Source organism: Hemiscyllium ocellatum, chromosome 32 (genome assembly GCF_020745735.1).
Source record: "Hemiscyllium ocellatum isolate sHemOce1 chromosome 32, sHemOce1.pat.X.cur, whole genome shotgun sequence".
Classification (NCBI taxonomy): domain Eukaryota; kingdom Metazoa; phylum Chordata; class Chondrichthyes; order Orectolobiformes; family Hemiscylliidae; genus Hemiscyllium; species Hemiscyllium ocellatum.
The window spans coordinates 36,461,705-36,483,364 of record NC_083432.1 but is presented as its reverse complement, the minus strand read 5'-3'; the positions used below and the strand labels follow the sequence as shown (position 1 = coordinate 36,483,364).

The window sequence follows — 21,660 nt, the reverse complement described above, 5'->3', positions numbered from 1 at the left end:
AGAATCTAGATTGGTGCTAGGAGAGTGAGTTCGAAGAAAGTAAGTGAGCAGACCTGAGGTCAAGCCCGGTCTAGTTATTGAGTTGGCCATCTCTCTTTGTGTGCAACGTGTCCTTGCAGCAGCTCCAAAGTGCAGGATTGAGCTGTGGAAGAGTACAATAAGTGGATTAGAGATGTAATAATGCCGCAAAGACGTTAGCGAATGTCAAAGTGAATATGAGGTGCATCCTGAGATATTGGTGCCAGGTGGCTAAGTTGGCAGTCCAAAGAAATAAGCAGTTCACTGGAGTCACCTACTCTGACTTTCAGGAACTTTCATCCTCTATTTCTATCAGCCCTGTGATACGATAAGAATCTGCCCATTAATGAAGTGAGATTTATAGTCAATGCGGGTGATGACAGGCAATAATCCTGTTCTGATTCAGAAGTCTGCTGGAAAATGCACTTAATTGCTCTTAATGTCAAGATGGACCTTGCTTTACTACTCACTGGATTATGTCATATTTCTCATCATAGCTCTTATCAAGCAAGGACCTCTAAGAGTCCGCCCAATGTAACTGATGATTCATCTTGGCAAAGTCTTTGCCTTTCATTGAAATTCTGACAAATTTCTGTGAATGGTGGCTGTGTACACGGAAGTAAACCATCAATTCTGAGAAGTTTTGTTGTTAAAGGCTAGTTACTGAGAATGCTCGTGACAGGGCATTAATGGACTGGATGTGACTAGTGGAATCGCACAAGGGTCTGCCTTGTGTCATTAACTTTCACAGCAGTTGTTAATTTCACTTGGCTGAGGTAGAAAACAACATCTAGATTCACCAAAGACACAAAGGTAGACAACATTGTAAGCAGTGGAGACAGACACATTAAACTACAAATGAGCTATTAATGGTTACAGTGAAAAAGTAAAACTGTGGCGAATGTATTCAAATGTCTATAAACGTGAAATAATTCACTACAAATTGTGTTATAATCTACTTTCTTAAGAGGGAAAAGTTAGAAATAGTGGAAATCTCAGGAAAATTGGACTTTCAGGTACATGGATCTTTAAAATATTATGTACAAGTCGGCAAAAATAATCAGAAAAGGCTCCTATAATACTAGGAACAGAACCTTAAAAGTCCAGACCATAAGGCTGCTCTCTCCTTAAAGAGAGATGATGACTGCTGGTTTAACCTGAGGGTCACCATTCCACAGGTGAAGGGAAAGGTTGTGAAGGAGAGTCCTTCATGATAACTTCAGAATAGAATATGAGATGCCATGTTTCAGCAATATAGAATCATGCTTTGATGAAACCTGGGTAACCAAACCTTGAGAGGGATATCGACTGCCTTTGTCCTTCTTGACATGTTTGGAAGTTAGGAGACAATGGGGACTGTAGACGCTGGAGGAATTAGAGTTGATGAAGCGTGGCGCTGGAAAAGGCAGGTCAGGAAGCATCCAAGGAGCAAGATAGTCAACATTTTGGGCAAGACCTTTCTTCAGGATGGGGAGGGGTAAGGGAGTTGAGAAATAAATGGGGCCGGAGGGGTGCTGCTAAGGGAAAGGTAGGTGATAGGTGGGCGAAGGCAGGAGGTGATACTGATTGGTTAGTGGGAAATGTGGAGTGGATAACTGGAAAGGAAGATAGACAGGTAGGTCAGGTCAGGCGGGTGAAACTGAGTGGGAGAGTTGGATCTGGGATGGGGAGGTGGAAGGGAGATTTGGAAACCAGTAAATTCAACCTTCATGCCGTGTGGTTGTAGGCTCCTGACGCAGAAGATGAGGTGTGCTTCCTCCAGTTTGAGGGTGGCCTTGTGTAGGCAATGGAAGAGGCCCTGAATGGATATGTCCTTCAGGGTATGGAAGGGGGAGTTGAAGTGGATGGCCACAGGAAAGTTGGATTGGTTAGTGCATAGAGACCAGAGATGTTCGCTGAACCATTCTGCAAGTTTGCGCTTGGTCTCTCTGATGAAGAGGAGACCACATCAAGAGCACCGGATACAATAGATGAGGTTGAAGGATATTCAAGTAAATCTCTGCTGGATTTGAAATTATCTTTAGGGGCTTTGGAGGGAGGTGAGGGGGGGAGGTGTGGGCACAGGTTTTGCTGTCGGAGGAGCCTTGGCAAGTTACCACAGTGCATCTTGCAGGTGGTACCCACTGCTGTTCCTGTGTATCAGTGGTGGAAACAGTGAATGTTTGTGAATGTAAATCCAACCAAACAGCTACAATGTCCTGAAATGTGTCAAGCTCCTTGGGTGTTGTTGAAATTGCACTCATCCAGACAAATGGGCAGTATTGATTGCAACTCTCTTTCGCAAATTGCAATTGATTCTAGATGTACTGTTCATTCTAAATCTAGGATTGATAGATCTTTGTTATCAAGAAATATTAAGTGACCTACAGTAAAAGCAGATGAATGGAGTTAGGTTGTAGATCAGCCGACATTCACCAAGCCTACTTAAATAACACCTTCTAAACCCATAACCACTTCTCTCTAGAAAGATAAAAGCAGATACATAGGAATATCACGATCTACAAAATTGCCATCAAGCTACTCACCATCCTGACTTGGAAATATATCGCCATTCCTCCAGCGTTACTGGGTCAAAATCCCAGAACTAGCTCCTCAAGGCTCTTCCTCATTGGTCTATCAATGCCAAATAGACTGCAGTGGTTCAAGAAAGCAGCTCACCACCTCCTTCTCAAAGACGGCAAGCAGTTTTCGGTGCTGACCCAGCCAGCAACATCCACATTCCAAAAACAAATTTTTAAAATGCCTTGATCTCAGATTCACAGAATTATCACAGTCAGAAGGAGACCATTCGGCCCATTGTGTCTGCACTGGCACTTTGGCTAAGCGCCAAGCTCCTGCCTTTTCACTGCAACCCTACAAATTGTTTCTGTTTAAATAATCACCCAATGTCCTCTTAAATGTCTTAATTGAACATACTTGCACAATGTTATTAGATAGTGCACTAACTACTCACCATGTGAAAGACATTTTCATATTTTGCATCTGCTTCTTTTTCAAATTTAAATCTTTCTCTCTCATTCCTGAACCTTTTACAGTAAGAAGAGTTTCTTCCTATTTACTTTCTCCAGGCTCCTCATGACTTTGAAACCTTCTATTAAATCTCCTCTGAGCCTTATCATTCCAAGAAAAAGAGTACCAACTTCTGCCACCTAATACTGTAACTGAAGTTTCTAATCCCTAGAGCCATTCTTGTAAACCTCATCTATATGTTTCCAATGTGTATACATCCTTCCTAATGTATTTCACGTGGAAGTGCTGTAACTAAATCTTTTCCTTTATTAATTATGCCATGTGTCCTTGCTCTTGTACTCAATGCCCTATTAATGAAACTCAATGCTGCATTCTGTCCTTCTATCCCAGCATTTTAAAAGACTTAAACAACTGGTCCTGCGTACCCTTTAGAATGGTATCCTTTTCCTAAACACTATATCACTTCTTCTGACCAAAATGCATCATCTCACATGTCTCCAACTGCATCTGCCGCTATTTGCTCACTCCACCAAAACGTCAATGTTCTTTTAAAGTTCTGTACTTTCCTCCTCACAGCTTACAATTCCTTCAGCTTTTGTGTTGCTACGAATTATGAAATTTTCCCTGGTAGTCTGAGATCTCTAGAAGAAGCAATGGTAGTTATTGTTCACGGTGTGGAAGGAGTAAAGGTACAGTGATTCCGTGCTACCTCACACATCCAGGGACCCCAGGTTTTGATTCCACCCTTGGATGTCTGTCTGCATGGAGTTTGCACATTCTCCCCATGTCTGCATTGGTCTCCTCTTTGAGTGCTCCAGTTTCTTCACACAGTCCAAAAGAGTGCAGGTTAGGTGGATTAGCCATGCCAAATTGCCTTAAGTGTCCAGGGATGTGCAGGCTAACTGAGTCAGCCATGGGAAATGCAGGGTTCCAGGGATGAGGTGGGATGCTCTTTGAAAGGGGTGGTGTGTACTCAGTAGGCCAAATGGCCGACTTCCACATTGTACGGATTCAATGATCTAGCTCATTAATTTGTAACAGGAAAAGCACCACCCCCTGGAGAACTAGCCCATTGTGTGACATTGTGTTAAATGCCTTTTGGAAATCCACATACATCACATCTTTGGTCTCATCAACACTTTCTGTTATCTCTTCAAAAAACGCTAGCAATTTAAACATACTTTTCCGTTAACTAATGAGTCAATTGACTTCAAATTATCCTACATTTTTTCTGCCTGACTATTAATTCTATTGAAAACAATTGTTTTGAGAAGTTTTCCCATCACTGATTGATCGGATATTGTTAGGCTGATCTGTCTGACCTTTTTCGAACAAGGGCAGTTTTCTGTAATTCTCCACTCCTCGTGTGCCTCACTGAATCTCAGAAAGTTTGTAAGATAATTAATTGGCTGTGCCTCTGCAATTTACGCTCATACATCCTTTAATATCCTTGGATGCATTGCATCTAGTCCCTGTGCCTTATCAAGTTTAAGTGCCAACAGCTTGCCCAATACCTGTTTATCAATTTCAAACCCTTCTAATGATTGAGTTTCCTCGTCTGTCACCGTGGCCTGGGCAGTATGTATCTCGTAGGTAAATACAGATGCAAAATATTCATTTAACAACCCAGCCATGTCTCTTGTCTCTGCATTTTTCCCCTTTTTGTCCCCTAATCAACCCTACTCCTCCTTTTACCATTATTGTACTGTTGACTCGGTTATAGAAGACTTTGCAGTTTCCCTTTTCTTGTCTTCTTTTCAAAACTCACATTGTTTCTCTTATTTGCTTTCTGAGGTAACTTCACAGAGGCTGGTATCCTGTCACCAAGTCATTCTTTATTTACACAAGCACAGCACAATGGCTCTGAACAGCTAACTCAGAGCCAGTCCCTGGAGTGAAGAGACTCTGACAATCCTGTTTATTTTTTTCTTTTTATTTTTTTTTTGACCTTCTTGTTTATCTCTTTTTTTCAGAATCTCGGACACTCCTATTTGTTTCTTTTTTCTTTTTCCCAGCACCCATGTTGTGTGTTGGCAGGTGTGAGACACAGTGAAAGACACAAGATGTACAAATCTTTATTCAATTTCCACCACCAGGAAGAAAGGAAAGACACCCCTGTTTAAATCTGTCAGCCAGAGCTCCCTGATTGGCCCACTTTAACAACCTCAGTCAAGGATCTCATACTCAATGAGATCCATCTATATCTCATTCCAATCGTTACAATTTTCAGGCTCTGTTTTTGATCCTCTGTATTCAGCCAGGTTCTCAATTGTATTTGCAACCTGGCATTGACGATAAACACAGATTCTCTCCTTTGTTAGTATGCAGGTCTAGTCCTGGCATGGAGGTCTCATCCCAGCATGGAGTCCTAGTCCCAGTGTGGAGGTATGGTCCAGGCATGGTAGTCTAAACCCAGCGTGGAGACCTAGTCTTGGTGTGGAGGTCTAGTCCCAATGTGGAGGTCTGGTCCCAGCGTGGAGGTTTCATCTCGTTTTGGAGGTCTAGCCCCGGTGTAGTGGTGGTATGAGCGTGGAGGCCTAGTCCCGGGGTGAAGGCTTAGTCCCACTGTGGAGGTCTAGTCCTGGGGTGGAGGTGTAGTCCGAGGGTGAAGCTTTAGTTCTGGTTTCAACATCTAGTCTCTGCATGGAGGTCTAGTACCAGAGTAGACGTCTCATTCCAGCATGGAGGTCTAGTCCTGGTGTGGAAGTCTAGTCCCAATGTGGATGTCTAGTTACAATTTGATTTGGAGATCCGGTGTTGGACTGGGGTGTACAAAGTTAAAAATCACACAACACCAAGTTATAATCCAACAGGTTTAACTGGAAGCACACTAGCTTTCGGAGCGATGCTCCTTCATCATGAAGGAGCGTCGCTCCGAAAGCTAGTGTGCTTCCAATTAAACCTGTTGGACTATAACCTGGTGTTGTGTGATTTTTAATGTAATCACAGTATGGAAGTCTAGTTCCGGTGTGGAAGTCTAGTCCTGAAGTTGGCGTCTAGTACTGGAGTATGGAGGTCTAGTACTGGAGTAGACATCTAGTCCCGGTGTGAAAGTCTAGTTCCAGCTTGGAGGTCTAGTCCCAGTCTGGAGATCTTGTCTTGATGCAGAGGTGTAGTCCCAGCATGGAGTTCTAGTCCAGGTGTGGATGTCTAGCCTCTGCATGGAGGTCTAGCCCCAGCATGGAGGTCTACTCCCAGAGTAGATGTCCAGTCCCAGCATGAAGGTCTAGTCCCAGCGCGAAGGTCTAGTCCTGCAGTAGACGCCTAGTCCCACGGTAGAGGTCTAGTCTTGGTGTGGACGTCTAGTCTCTGCATGGAGATCTAGTCCTAGAGTAGAGGTCTAGTCCCAGCACGAAGGTCTAGTCCCGGAGTAGACACCTAGTGCCAGGGTGGAAGTCTAGTCTTGATATGGAAGTCTAGTCAAAGTGTGGAGGTCTAGTCACAGTCTGGAAGTCTAGACCCTGTGTGGACGTCTAGTCCCAGAGTTGACGTCTAATCCTGGCTTGGAGGTCTAGTACTGGAGTAGACATCTAGCCCCAGTGTGGAAGTCTAGATCCAGCTTGGAAGTCTAGTTCCAATGTGGAAGTCTAGTCCCAATATGGAAGTAGTCTCAGTGTGGAGGTCTTGTCCCAGTGTGGAGGTCTAGTCCCGGTGTGGAAATCTAGTCCCAGCGTGGAGGTCTAGTCCTGGAGTAGATGTCCAATCCCAGTGTGGAAATCTAGACCCAGCATGGAGGTATAGTCTTGGCATGGAGGTCTGGTCCCATCTTGGAGGTCTAGTCTTGGCATGGAGGTCTAGTCTTGGCATGGAGGTCTAGTCCCAGCATGGCGGTCTGGCCCCAGCATGGAGGTTTCTTCCCAGTGTGGAGGTCTGACCTCAGTGTGGAGGTCTAGTCCCAGTGTGCAGGTTGGTCCAGCATGGAAGGTGGAGGTCTAGTCCTGGAGTAGCAGTTTATTCCCAGCATGGAGGCCTAGTCCCGGTGTGGAGGTTTAGTCCCATTGTGGAAATCTAGTCCTGGAATAGAGGTTTCGTCCCAGTGTGGAGGTCTGACCTCAGCATGGAGGTCTGGTCTCAGCGTAAAGATTTGTCCGTGAGTTGAGTTGTGGTCTCAGCATGGAGTTCTAGTCCTGGTGTGGATGTCTAGTCTCTGCAAAGGTCTAGTTCTGGATTAGAGATCTAGTCCCAGTGTGGAAGCCTAGTCCAGGAGTAGTTGTCTAGTCCCAGTGTGAAGATCTAGTCCTGGAGCAGATGTCTAGTCCCAGCATGAAGGTCTAGTCCCAGCACGGAGGTCTAGTCCCAGTGTGGAGGTCTAGTCCTGGATTAGAGATCTCGTCCCAGCGTGGTAGATCTAGAGCTGGGGTAGACATCTAGTCCCAGCATGGAGGTCTAGTCCCAGAGTAAAGGTCTAGTTTCACTGTGAAGATCTAGTCTCAGAACGGAGGTCTAGTCCTGGAGTAGACGTCTAGTCCCAGCATAGATGTCTAGTCCCAGCGTGGACGTCGAGTCCCAGCGTGGAGATCTAGTTCCAGTGTGAAAGTCTAGTCTCAAAGTGGAGGTCCAGTCCAGGTATGGAAATCTAGTCCCAGTGCAAAGGTCTAGTCCCAGCGTGGAGGTCTACTCCTGGAGTAGACGTATAGTCCTGGTGTGGAAGTCTAGTCCCAGAGTGGAGGTTTAGTCCCAGTCTGGAGACCTAGTCCCCAAGTAGACATTTAGTCCCAGCGTGGAGGTCTAGTCCCAGCATAGATGTCTAGTCCCGGAGTAGACGTCTAGTCCCAGCATGGAGGTCTAGAGCGGGAGTAGAAATCTAGTCCCAATGTGGAAGTCCCAGCATGGAGGTCTGGTCCCATCATGGAGGTTTCATCACAGTGTGGACGTCTAATCCCGGTGTGGAGGTTGGTCCCAGCATTGAGGCCTAGTCCCAGGGTGAAGGTTTAGTCCCAGCGTGGAGGTCTAGTCCGGGAATAGAGGTCTAGTCCCAGTGTGGCGTTCTAGTCCCAGCATGAAGATCTAGTCCCAGAGTGGACATTTCGTACCAGTGTGGAGGTCTAGTCCGGGAGTAGATGTCTAGTCCCAGCATGGAGGTCTTGTCCCAGCGTGGAAGTATAGTCTCGGCATGGAGGTCTGGTCCCACCGTGGAGGTCCATTCCTAGCATGGAGGTCTAGTCTTGGCATAGCGGTCTAGTCCCAGAGTGAAGATCTAGTTTCGGAGTAGACGTTTCATCCCAGTGTGGAGGTCTAGTCCCAGAGTAGAAATCTAGTCCCAATGTGTAGGTCTAGTCCCAGTGTGGAGGTCTAGTCTCAGTGTGGAGGTCTAGTCTCAGTGTGGAGATCTAGTCCCAGTGTGGAGGTCTAGGCCCAGCGTGGAGGTCTAATCTCAGTGTGGAGATCTAGTCCCAGTGTGTAGGTCTGGTCCCAGTGTGTAGGTCTAGTCCCAGTGTGGAGGTCTAGTCCAAGCGTGGAGGTCTAGGCCCAGCGTGGAGCTCTAGTCTCAGTGTGAAGGTCCAGTTCCCTGTATGGAGGTTTAGTCCCAGTGTGGAGGTCTAGTCCCAGCGTGAAGTTCTAGTGCAGTGTGGCGGTCTAGTCCCAGCGAGAAAGTCTAGTGCAGCACGGAGGTCGAATCCCAGTGTGGAAGTCAGGTCCCAGCGTGGAGGTCTAGTTTCAGTCTGGAGGTCTAGTCCCCATATGGAGGTTTAGTCCCAGCGTAGAGGTCTAGTCCCAGTGTGGAGGTCTAGTCCCAGTATGGAGGTTGAGTCCTAGTGTGTGGGTCTTGTCTTGGAGTTTGGTGCGGTCTCAGCCCTGCTTTGTGTGACAGTTTTGATCTGGTTTTCCAGTTTACTCCAAATCTAGGAGTCATTGATTGAACTGTAATGAACCTTTACTTTTTTTCTTCTTATTTATGACATCTGTCGTTACTTTAGACACTGTGGTATGGCGACTTCTAAAAGCAATTCACGGATTATTTTTAGAAAAGTACATGTGATAATAAAATTGCTATTCTAACTGTACTCCATATATTTATCTGTGTGCATATGACTCTGATTTAGAATTCATCACTTTCTCTCTTACTTGAACTCCACCTATGAGTGGGGACTTGTGAGTCTCTATTTTAGTGTTATCCATCTCTCCCAGTGTGTTCTGTACCCAGATATCAATTCTTAGTACTCTCTCCTGGTTTGTTGAAATATCCAAACAGAATCAGAAAAACACTTTACTAGGAACTCAGTCCTAGCTTTGTTCAGCTGCAACCTGTCCAGCTTGTTCAGTGCCATCTCTCCCAGCGCCAGTGCCAATGTCTAGGAATGTAAGTTCATTGTGATAAATTTTTGGCATATCAATTTGTGCTACAAGAGGCAGCGGGCAGTGAACATTGAGAAATTCAGTTGTAAAGATAAGGTGATAGGTTTGACAATTTGTCAGAAACTACTTATTCTTTGTTCATAAAAGAAAACTGGTTATTTTGTTTCTAATACTCAAGCAGATAACCATATAATTGTCCACATCACCACTCTGGTCACATTTCGTTGTTATAATTAGTGGAGGAGTGGGATAGAAAATCCTTCCATCCACATGGTCAAAGCATCAATTATTTTAGTCTTGTGCAGTGTAAATTTCCCTGTTTTTAAAGATTGAGCCCAATTTTTTAAAAAAGCTGGTAATACGTTATTGAGTTGTTTCTCTGAGTTTAGCTACTCTTGGTGAACTTTACTCTTTCTGTTTGAGAGCCATATGTTTGCTGTAATAGACTCTTCTCTAGAGAGGAGTAAATGTGCCATTTAGGATCAAGCAGCTGTTACTCAAAATTCATTATTTATCTTAAATGGATATTGTCTATCAGTGTGGAAAACATTATCCCACTGAAATATTACACTGGATTAAATAGACAAAACGGCAATGGTACTACTCAGTGGAATAAGTGAGATCTGGAGAGGTGGTAGTGTTGTGGTATCATTGCTGGACTGCCATTCCAAATACCTCGATAATGTTCTGGGGACTTGGGAACTGACCGGGTGAGAATGTCCTCATTCATTTCTCCTCCAACTTGCTGGGAGGAGCAGGCTTTCTGATCAGTCCCTCTAAACAGCAGATCAGGATCTCAGCAGGATTGGGGATCTATTTTGTCTCTCATCGTGATCAACTGCTGAGTGCCTGAGCTTGCTACCCAAGTTTCGCAATCTGTATTTCTATACAAGAATTGCCACAACAAAGTATTTTAGTATGCAAAGTTTAGGACAGTGGAGTCTGATAACCAGATAGTAAAAGTAGATATGTGTGGTACTGTCAGCCTTTTTTTAACCCTATCCACAGTTGAGTAGCCTGCCATTCTTTTACATGGTGAAGCCAGTTAAGGAAAGCATGAAGTTCTTATGAACATATAAAATAGGAACAGATGCAGACCATTTGGGCCCTTGTCTCTGCTCTACCATTCACAGCTGATCATAGCTGATCTGTTTATGTTTCACCTCCCATGTTCCCATCTTGCCCTTTATTTCCCTGGCTAACAAGAATCTAACAATTTCCACCTTAAGTATGCTTAATGCTCCCAACTCCACTGCCTTCAGAGGCAGTGAGTTCCAAACCCGCACAGTACTCTGAGAATAAATGTTTCTGTTCTCTTAGAGTGAGACCTAATTTTAACTCAGTGCTCCCTTGTCTGGATTTACCTATAAAAGGAAATATCCTTTCCACTTGCACCATTCATGATTTTATATTCTTTGATCAAATCACCGCCCACTCATCTCAACTCCAGGGTAAACCAACCCAATGAGTTCAATCTATCCTCATACGACAACTCAATCATTCCAAAGATCAGTACAGTAAACCTCCTCAGAACTATTTCCAATGCATTTACATTCTTCAAAAATATTTTGGTAGTTCAGTGTTAATTTGTCCACTCAGTTATTTTTCGGTAACATGATAAAGGGCCACAGCTCTCCTCTATTTCACAACTGGCTGTTAGTTAGGTTGTTCAGATTCTACCAATGCAAGTGTCCAGTAACATTTGAGTGTGTGTGGATGTTTGATGAAATGTTAGCCGGTTGTCAGATTTTTTGTTTGCTTCAGGGTGTGTATGAACTGGAAAATGTTTAAGTTTATCCCAGTGTGACTTAGGAGTAGCTTCGACAAAATGGGAGCATGTTAGCGGGCAGCATGGTAGCACAGTGGTTAGCACTGCTGCCTCACAGCGCCAGGGACTCAGGTTCAATCCCTGCCTCAGGTGATTGTCTGTGTGGAGTTTACACATTCTCCCCGTGTCTGCGTGGGTTTCCTCCGCATGCTCCGGTTTCCTCCCACAGTCCAAAAATGTGCAGATTAGTGTTAGATGTGGCGGGTCGGTGTGGACTTGTTGGGGCGAAGGGCAACGCCTGTAAGTAATCTAATCTAATCTAGGTAATAAGTTATCAAATCAAAGAAAGGAGTAAGGAATACCATGACAGAATAATCACATAAGGTACATATTACATGGATGTTCTTTCATCTCATCCTGTTGGAAAGTGATGATCATATTACTCTGGACACCTTAACACAAAGCAGTAATACAGATTCGCACACAATGACCTCTTGTATATGAGACTGTTTTTATTATGAATTGTTAAGCATTTGCTCACATGAAAAATACAATATATAGAAGGCAAAGATTTAAAATCTGCTGTGAAGTGTATATTCATAAACACTGCAGTTGTATTGAAAAAGGTGTAAGCTAAATATCTGTTTTTCTATATGTTTGTTTCATACGGATATTATATGTCTGTTTTCTTGCTTCATGCTGATCTTCAGGATACAGTTATACTTTTTACCGGTACATGTTATTGGTTTGCATTCAGACTGCTATTGACTCTTGTTGGAAATGTACACTTCGGAAATTTCGATTTTGCTGTAAGGCACCTACTATAAACATGGAGCAGCTAGTATTGCTTTGCATTCAGACATGACTGCATTGAAATAAAGTCAAAATATAGATCCATTAAAATAATCTAATTTTAAATGAGAATTTGTAAGATGCAAAGAGATATCAAAACATCTCTGTATATCAGTTATGCATTAACAGAAAAGTGGTCAACAGGAGGTATATTGTGGAATAATAAAGACCATTGAAACTGACGGTATAAATGCAACAAAAGACAATTGGGGCTTGCTTTTGGAAAGGTTGGAGGGGTGAGAATGTGACATATGGTGAGAGCTGCGTCTGTTTGATCTATTTATTTGGGTCAGACACATTAGCCCTAAAAGCCTTTTCCAATTCTTTTAACATTATGATATTAACTATACCCAACAGGCAGAAAGCTTTTATATGTTAAATAAGTTTTTGTGCATTTTTCAAATATTGTGCTTGGAACATGTTTGCTATTTACAAGTCACAAAATATATAATTCCAAAATACTGGAACTATCTACTTCCAATTGGGATAGAATATCAGCAGACGTTTCTGTTCATGGAATCAAAGCTAAATCAACATTTGAAATATCAACATTGAAATTAAATAGCACAGTAATGGCTTTAAGAATTTCATAAATTTGTGTAAAATTTCTTTGTCTGTTATTTGAGCAGAGAAAATAACCAATGACTTAAAAACAATTGAACTAATTACACTAGCAGACAACAGAATTTCATATGAAAAACGCTAAGTTTTCATCTGTAAATATTGTCCAGTATAATTTCAAGGCTTAATGATCACATATGCCCTGCTTTTAAATTTGTTTGGGAAAAGCTTACTTAGGGTGTAACACATATTCAGGCAAAACTGAGCATTGCCTGTACCCTGTTATGGGAAGCAGGTAGTTGAATGACAGAGTATAGTTGTAATTCAGTCGTCATTTTGAAGTTATATATTTTGTGTTTAGTTTTATATTTTTGCTATAACTTGTGTTATCTACATCCATAATGGGCACTGCCAATGTAAACTTGTCATGCTGTGATTGGAGGTCTCTGACAAAAATGTTACCACAAAGCTTCTAGTGGTGGGAGGATGTTATTCCCCTAGGACAGGTCTAGAGCTGGTGTTCCCATTAAAAATGTATTCAAATGAATTTACAGTAGCAAAAAGACAATGGTATATGCAGATATAAGATTTTTAATAGATTCTAAATAAATGCAAAATAGCCTTGTATATTTCTGAATGCAGTTTAAAAACAGTAGTGTACGACTAAATGCTGCAAAATTATAGACTGAAGGAATATGTTTAAAGGTATTTGGGTATGGTGCAAAATCTGCTTTGCAGCAATTAAAAGGTTAATTCCACAAAGCATCAACTAACGTCTATGACTTGTAAGTAGCTGCTAACAGGAAACTGATGTCAGAATGTATATAAATTCTACAAGGATTTATTATACAAGAGTGATGCAGTTTTAATGACTGTAACATGCAATGCATTACACCTCTGCCTATTACTATGGTTACTATGTATGAAAGCAAATTAAACAAAACTGCAAAGGTAAGGTAGGCCATGTAATTGATACGCCAGCAATGTGAACATGTTTCATTTTTTATAGACAAAAAGCATTGACGCCATACAACGTCTCATTCTCACTTGTTGGCAAGAGCAACATTTTGTTTTACTTTTAAGAAGTTCCATTGCCATAGTAACACGATGCATAATAATCTTTGGAATCATTCCCCATTCTCTGGCCTTCTTTTCACATCCTAATGTGCCAAGTCTATTCCTGGCTTATAACAACGTTAATTTAGCCTTTAACACCCTGGCCTGTGTTGTCTATTTGTTCTTTACTATTTGTTACAACAAGCTAATGTACTCTAAACTTGTGTTAGAAAGGCCATTGAGCTACATTTTATTCTGCATTGCTGCTTGATGATTTAGTTCTGGATGGCAATGTTTGTGACTTAATAATATTTGTTGCCAACTGGAAAAGGCAAATAACATTTCACTTTTCACCGAGTTTTACTAATATTGCTGAGATTAAGTTTGTCATTGTTTGATAGAGTCGGCCAGTACAATATCACATTTTACGTTGCTTGGGAAAGTAACTAATTAACAAAATAAGATGATGAATTCTAAAAGAAAGTAAACTCTGGTTGATGATGACTTGTGTTAATCTTCATAACAGTTGAAAAAATGTCTTTACCTTTAAAAATTTTCATTATATACAAGCTTCTTCCCAAAAATACAAATTAAAATATTCAAAATTATAAGTTTTAATATCAGATTGGAAAGCAAGCATGATTTTTCTTTTAAAACAACATTGATGCCCTTCATGACGAATTATTATTTAATGTGTTCAAAATTTCATATTAAAGACACATAAGTGTACATTTAGAATGCTGACTCTTCAAATTGCAATGATTTGAACATTAAATTCTGTTCAGAATTTTACCAGGGAAGAGGATACAGCTTGCTTTATTTAATCAGAGCAATGCTTGCTGACCACCCATTGTTGGAACCAGGACTAAGATTACCAGGTTGCATAAAAGTCATTTCTTAATTTACCCATACTTTCACAATCAACTATTGCCGAAACATTTCACTCCTCCATTTCAGCTTCTTTGCTTTAGCCAACTAGCAAGAGTGACATGACATCACATCCATGAAATAAAGTCATTACTCTACTCCTCTTTTCTGAAGCAGCAGGAGTTCGGTCTCCTCTGAATCTCTATCTTCCTCCAGTGATTCCTCAGGGATTTCTTCAATGAGGAGCTCAGTGTTGTCTTCATTTTCTGTCATGTGTTCCTCTCCCTGGCCTTCCATCATCTCCACCTCTTGGACCACCACATCTCCATCTCTCATCTTCTTAACCCAAAATGTAAATGGCGGAATTCTGTAGACAGTTGTCCGACACCTTGCTGTTTTCTGATGATCCGGTGTAAAGGACTTCTTCAGTCTTGCTCGTGAGTCTCTCAACTTCTCTCTCCTTTCTTGTGTTACTATCTTGCTGCCAAGCTTGTTCATCTTCTTTTCAAAGTTGTGCTTTGTCTTTTGCAGGTTTTCCCTTGTTGCTTGTCTGGTCCTCTCCATATTCTGCTTGGTTTTCATCTTGGTCTTCTGTATGTTGTCCCTTGTCCTTTGCTTAGCCTTTTCCACTGACTCTTTGGAGAATGCCTTCTTGAACTCATCCACACGTTTCATGCTGCTTTTTTTCAGGCGGACTGCAGTTGTCTCCTCTTCAATGACTTCGAGTTCCACCTCTTCATCAGAGGAGAGTGAGATTCCTTCACCTTCAGGGTGGTTCTCGTTGATCGCAAGTTCTCTTCCTTCTTCACTTCCTTCTGGTGCTTTCATGTGTTCTTTTACAGATTTGCTCAGGCTTAGTCTTGCAGGCATTGGTGTTTCATCCTGAAAGATATAAAATGCAATATTATAGCAAACGATGTCGGTTTCTTTGACAAAAATCCTATAAAAGCTATTCACTACAGTTTTTGATAATATATTATTCAGATTAGCTCACTGGTTTCCACTATAGCTGGAACCCTAATATCTATCAACAAGATAGAGCCTGATTAATTATGATATTTTGTGATGTGCTCTCCAGTCCAGCATTCCTTTTGTTTTTTTTCTCTTGTAGTCATGGCATAGAGGAGGGTAATGAATGGGCAGGATACCTGGTCCCTCATTGGAGGTAGAATGGGCAAGACATGACAGCCTTTCATATTATAGAAGTGATGAAGAATTGGGGATTTTATTATAGTTATTTAAATAAGTCTAGAATTATGAAACTAGTGTAATATGGCCACAAAACTATCATTGATGTGTGTTTGGGCACGAGTGGTCCTTAGAGTCTGCAACATTGACTTCAGACCTCACAAAGTTACAGACAAGAATGGGCAAGGAACCCTCAAGTCAACTATCACCTATTGCCCTTCCTCAACTGATAAATCTTTCATTTTGAACATCATTTGGAAGAAGTGTTGAGGGAGGCAAGAGTAAGAAGATTTTTCTGGCTCAGTCATCTAATTGCCCATCACCAAGAGTTTCTCAGTTATTCCAATAATGACCAAGCTAGACCTGGATGGAATGGAGCAGAAGAGTTGATGCTTCGAGCATATACCCTTCGTCCAGATTGACATTACTGATGAAGGGCTTATGCCTGAAGCATCTATTTCCTGCTCCTTGGAGGCTGCTTGACCTGCTGTGCTTTTCCAGTGCTACACTTTTCAACTCTGACTCTCCAGCATCTGCAGTCCTCACTTTCTCCTGGATAGAGTGGACCTGGAGAAGATGTTTCCACCAGTAGGAGAGTCTAGGATCCAAAGTCACAGCCTCAGATTGAAGTGACAATCCTTTAGAACTGAGATAAAGAGGAATTTCTTCAGCCAGAGGGTGGCAAATCTGTGAAACTCATTGAGTGTATTTAAAACAGGGAGAGATAGGTTCCTGATTAGTAAGGAGATCAAGGGTTATAGGGAAAAGGCAGGAGAATGGGGCTGTGAAACATCATCCATGATTGAATGGCCGAGCAGACTCTAATTGCCTAATTCTGCTCCTATATCTTGCAGTCTTATTGACCACATCTTGTAGAAGATTTCAGCCAGCAGCTGGAAAGAAAAACAAGGAGGAGGACATACGTGAACTTATTCTCACTAATTGACCTGCCCGCAGAGGCATGTCCATAGCAGGATTGGGAATCCCACTCAATCTTTGTGGACATGATTTGGAGATGCCGGTGTTGGACTGGGGTGTACAAAGTTAAAAATCACACAACACCAGGTTCGAGTCCAACAGGTTTAATTGGAAGCACACTAGCTTTTGGAGCGCCACTCCTTCAATTGTGTCCTCCACAACCACCTGATGAAGGAGCGGTGCTCTGAAAGCCAGTGTTGGACTATAACCTGGTCTTGTGTGATTTTTAATCTTTGTGGCGACTAAGTTCATTCTTCATCTTGAACAATACTGTCCATTATTATCACCACATCAAACAGGACAGATTCAGGATTGATCTAGTATAACCTTGCAGCCTGATGTATCATCCAATCTCTCATTACAATCAAACATGGACTTTACGCTGGTTGACTGAGGAGTGGAGAGAGCACGGCAGGAAAAGCAGGAGGCAGGAGTGAAAATGCCGTGGCGACCCAATGAAGCGACAACAAGGGTTTCTTTTTTAATTTAAACAACAGAGACAGAGCTAAAAGCAAATCCTACCATCAACAACTCAGATCAAAGTCCCAACACATCCCAGTGATGAATGGCAGGGATAATGGTGTGACAAAAAACACAAGGCTTCACTGCACAACCATTGTCAAAGATGGAAGAATCCTAACATCTGAGTACAAGGCTGATGCTTTGGCAATCACCGTTAGCCAGGCATGCTGAGCAGACCTTTGCCTCCTCTTGAGTCTTTTGCATCACAAACACAAGTCTCCAACCAATTTGAATGACTCCATATAATATTAAGTGGAGCTGTGGTCACTGGACACAGCTAAAGATTCTGGCTCTTGACATCATCCTCACTATGGTGCTGAAGACTTGTGCCCCAGAGCCAACTTTGTCACCACTAAAACTATTCCAGCACAGCTGGCATCAACTGGCAAAATGAAAATTGGACAGGTGTATTGTAGCCGCATGATAAAATAAATGGAGAAGGACAATAGGTAGTTGGAAAGATAACATAATGAGACAATAACAGTTTGTATAATGACAATGATATCTCATGATGTAATGATGATATTCGTGTCATATGATTGTGCAGGGAGAACTGGAAGGAGGCAAAAGTTTCAGCAAAGTCTTGAGAGAATGTTTGTATCAACTAAGCTGCACATAAAGAGTTCCTACAAAGAGTACCATGGACTCAAAAATCAGTACTCTGAGGCTGACTGGGGTTAGATGCTATACACATGACTGTATATGGAACACCACTATCCCTGAAACTCTTCACTCCATTATACATTAGCCTAACTTGGAAAATGTACTGCTGTTTTTCATTATCATTGGTTCAAAAACTTGAGAGTCCCTCCCTAACAGCCCTGGGGTCCTCAAGGGCAGTTCAGGATGGACAATAAATGGGGCCTAACCTGTGACATCTACGTTGTGTGAACAAATAATTGAAAGTACATCCCTTTTGATAGCTGCCTCAAATGGGACAATTTGTCCAGTAGCTTTACTTTATGAATCAGCAAACAAGATGATCTCAGGGGAAGTACTTACAATTTAATCCAAGGATTAATCTGTAGTACCCCAGGGGAAAGTCAATAAAAAAACACAGTTCTACTTGGAAATAAAAATACTGGTCACACTGACCCTCCATTTTGAAGATACAAGATGAATTGGACCATTACGTGTCATTGGTTATTTTTACTGGTGTTTCCCTCTGGGAGAGGGGTTTTTGAGCATGGCTCATTGTGCTACAGATCGAATAGGGAATAGAACATTCAGCAAATGATGGATGAGGACTGATTCTCACTGTAAACACTGAGGGAAGTTATCTTATGTGTGTTGGCCTTTAGAGTCTCACTACTGACTCAGAAGGGCCATATTCAAGGCCCATTCTAGAAACTTGAGTAGACATATAGGCAGACAACCTGAGTGTAGTACAAGGAAAGGACTAGATTTCTATCTTGATGTTGCACCAAGGTTCTCTTTGTCTTCTCAGGAACTAGAGAATTCCATGACAGTATTCAGAGAAAGAAAGCAGAACTCTCCTGATATCCAACACCGCACAAATTGATGATCTGAGACTTGTTCTGTTATGTTTTAGCGGACCTCAGTATGTTTAATTTGATTATCGTGGGCTCTATCTTCTGAATTTTAAAATTTTCAGTCTTTGGAACCATATTCTCAGTTCCTGATCCCCCTCTTGCAGCAATCACAGGCCTTTAGCTGTGACCTCAAAAAGTTGGTCAATTGAAAACCAACCTCTGGGATCACAGTCCTATTGGGGGCAGTGGGTGGCCTGAGGGTGCAGAGGGATCAATCAGTGCCCATGTTATGAGGCTAGTTGACACCCTGGCAGCAGTGGGAGTTCTGCCTGGGACACAAGAGACATGATGAAAGGGAAATGATGTTGCTGATGCAAAAGGCTTCTGTTTAAAGCAAGAACTTTCTATCTTAATGCCTCCTTGGGAGACTGCTAAAATGGCATGAATCATCACAATATTGTCACCGCTACAATTTATTTCTTATTTATTTAGCAAAAATTATCCCCCAAAGCCAAGCGATAGCATTTCTTTTTGCTGAATTGAAGGTGATATGTCTGCCATGAAGTTTGTCGAGGGACCTCTCTTTGGTAATGTGTAGCTTTGTTTGTGTCTCTCAAACACTGTAGAGGGGATTTAATCGAGGGCCCAGCAGTGGATGTTGGCTGCACCTGGCCTCTGCAGTCTGTTGTCATGGTGATGGATGATAGTAGAGGTTGTGTCCTTGGTACGATCTAAAGAGATTACTTGTCTAAGCTGTTGGTAAGATTGATTCCCCATCCACTTAAAACTCTGCTGACTATGTGCCCCATGAGTATTAATATTAGACTATACACCCGAACCAGGTTCTGTTAACATGCAATCTCTTACATCATTTCTGATATTGGCTTACTATTCACATCTTTGAATAATAACCTGTTTATATCCTGAACCTGTTTATCAAAGACCACTCTCGGCGTAGTAGCTCAAACCCAGGTTAGAGACAAAAAAAACCTGCAGATGCTGGAATCCAAAATAGACAGACCGGAGGCCGGAAGAACACAGCAAACCAGGAGGTGGAGAAGTCAATGTTTCAGGTGTAACTGAAGAAGGGCTACACCCGAAATGTCGACTTTTTTTTGATTAGATTAGATTATTTACAATGTGGAAACAGGCCCTTCGGCCCAACAAGTCCACACCGACCCACCGAAGCGAAACCCACCCATACCCCTACATTTACCCCCTACCTAACACTACGGGCAATTTAGCATGGCCAATTCACCTGACCCGCACATCTTTGGACTGTGGGAGGAAACCGGAGCACCCGGAGGAAACCCATGCAGACACGGGGAGAACGTGCAAACTCCACACAGTCAGTCGCCTGAGTCGGGAATTGAACCTGGGTCTCTGGCGCTGTGAGGCAGCAGTGCTAACCACTGTGCCACCGTGCCACCCACAAACTCTCCACCTCCAGATGCTGCCTGCCTTGCTGTGTTCTTCCAGCCTCCTGCCTGTCTATTTTGTAGTTCAAACTGGGGTTGGTCACAAGGCACTTTGTGACTCGCCATTTCCCAGTCCAAAGGTTTTCCACAAAGTCAACATCAGCTTGGATCCCCCACTGCACACTGGCCTGAAGAAGTTGCTTTCTTCAAACTTCTCCAAGCCCATCTCTACCTTCATCCCTTCCTCACTGTATTTTTCTGTACAATGCAGCATTGAGGTATTCAACATCTGAAAAGCACTATTGTAAATGCTCATTTTGTCCTTTCTCTCAAAGTTTCCTACTGAAGGTAAAATCTTGCACCAAAATCTCTGTTTCCAGGTGACCTTTGATCTGCTTCATTTCTCAGAGCTGACCAGTCGTGGGATACCCACATATACCTCCCTCGCAACATGATGTGGCTATAGGTTTGGTGCCGCAAACGGATGTTATTATTGACGCTTCTGACAGCAGCATGTAAATTCTCCATCGGCCTTGCAATATCAAACAATCGCTCAAACTTTCAAATAAATCTAAACGATGAAAAAAAACATGAAAAGGACATTTACAAAGAAATGCCCACAGGGATTTTCCCCGGAGGAGGTGAGAACAGAGTTACTGCCAGTGACAGCATGAACAGCAGAAGGGAAAGACCCATCCGTATTAGAGCACAATCAGAACATTTCAGAGCAGTGATAAGCTGTTGTATTGCACGATTATGTATTTTACCCTATCAGCTCATTTGGTGGTAGCGGATCTGAATCTACTGGTGCCGGGAGCACAGTTCTAAAATCGTCGCGGTAACTTTCACCTACGCGAAAGGAAGCCCAGAATCTGTTCTGAGAACACCATCATTCAGGGGAATTAACCTTGGTAATCCCACATTCTGCTGCCGTGTGCAACGCTGTTGAGCTAAGGACAGGATCATCCTGATTATACAGCGGGGTTAAGTCAGTTCAGGACTCACAATGACACTTCAGGTGTCAGTGTGTGTACCCCATCACTAAGATACCCACCCTGACCTCCATCAGTGAGGGTGCCTGGTGCCTTGGAAAAGGAGCAACAAAGCTGTGATGGTACAAAGTAGAGGCTGCTATGAGGGGGAAGATCCACCTTGATGTGGCAATTGCTTTTGAACCCGGAAGTCGGGGAGGGGAGCACTATTGCCGCCCCCTTTTCGAAAATCAACCTAGTGGGGGTTTGTCACTGCTGTCTCAGGTCTGCCACCATCATTAATGTGATACCAATGAACACTCTGTCCAGAACTGCACAAGAGAACGGAATGGTGCGGTTTGAATGATTACCCAGCTAATCGAGGGCCAATTTCTGATGTTTCCTCTGAGGAACCTGAAACTCTCAACCACCTCCACCTCAGCCCCATTGATACAGTCAGGAGCATATCCTCCACTCCGCTTCCTGAACTCGATGACCAGCTCCTTCATTTTGCTGATGTACAGGATAAGATTGTAATCTTTACAACATGCCACTAAGCTGCATGCAGTAAACTGATCAGAATGATCCAGCCAGCTGTACAATGCTGTGGGGCACACCTTAACCGGCCATGGAGGAGCTCCCTGTTACTCTGCTTAGTTAATGCTTAATGCTGGAAGTATGAGATTGGGATTGTCTGTTTG

At 42.7% G+C, this 21,660-nt stretch overlaps 1 protein-coding gene across 1 annotated transcript in view; it reads right to left on the bottom strand.

The window, feature by feature from the left end:
* Nucleotides 1-11,547: 11,547 nt before the first annotated feature.
* The window catches only part of cavin1b (caveolae associated protein 1b), a 59,372-nt gene continuing 49,259 nt past the window's right edge, over nt 11,548-21,660 (bottom strand). Inside the window, exon 2 of the mRNA XM_060848737.1 lies at nt 11,548-15,271. Coding sequence (XP_060704720.1) covers nt 14,540-15,271 — 732 coding nt within the window. The 3' untranslated portion in view covers nt 11,548-14,539. The remainder of the gene's footprint in view (nt 15,272-21,660) is intronic.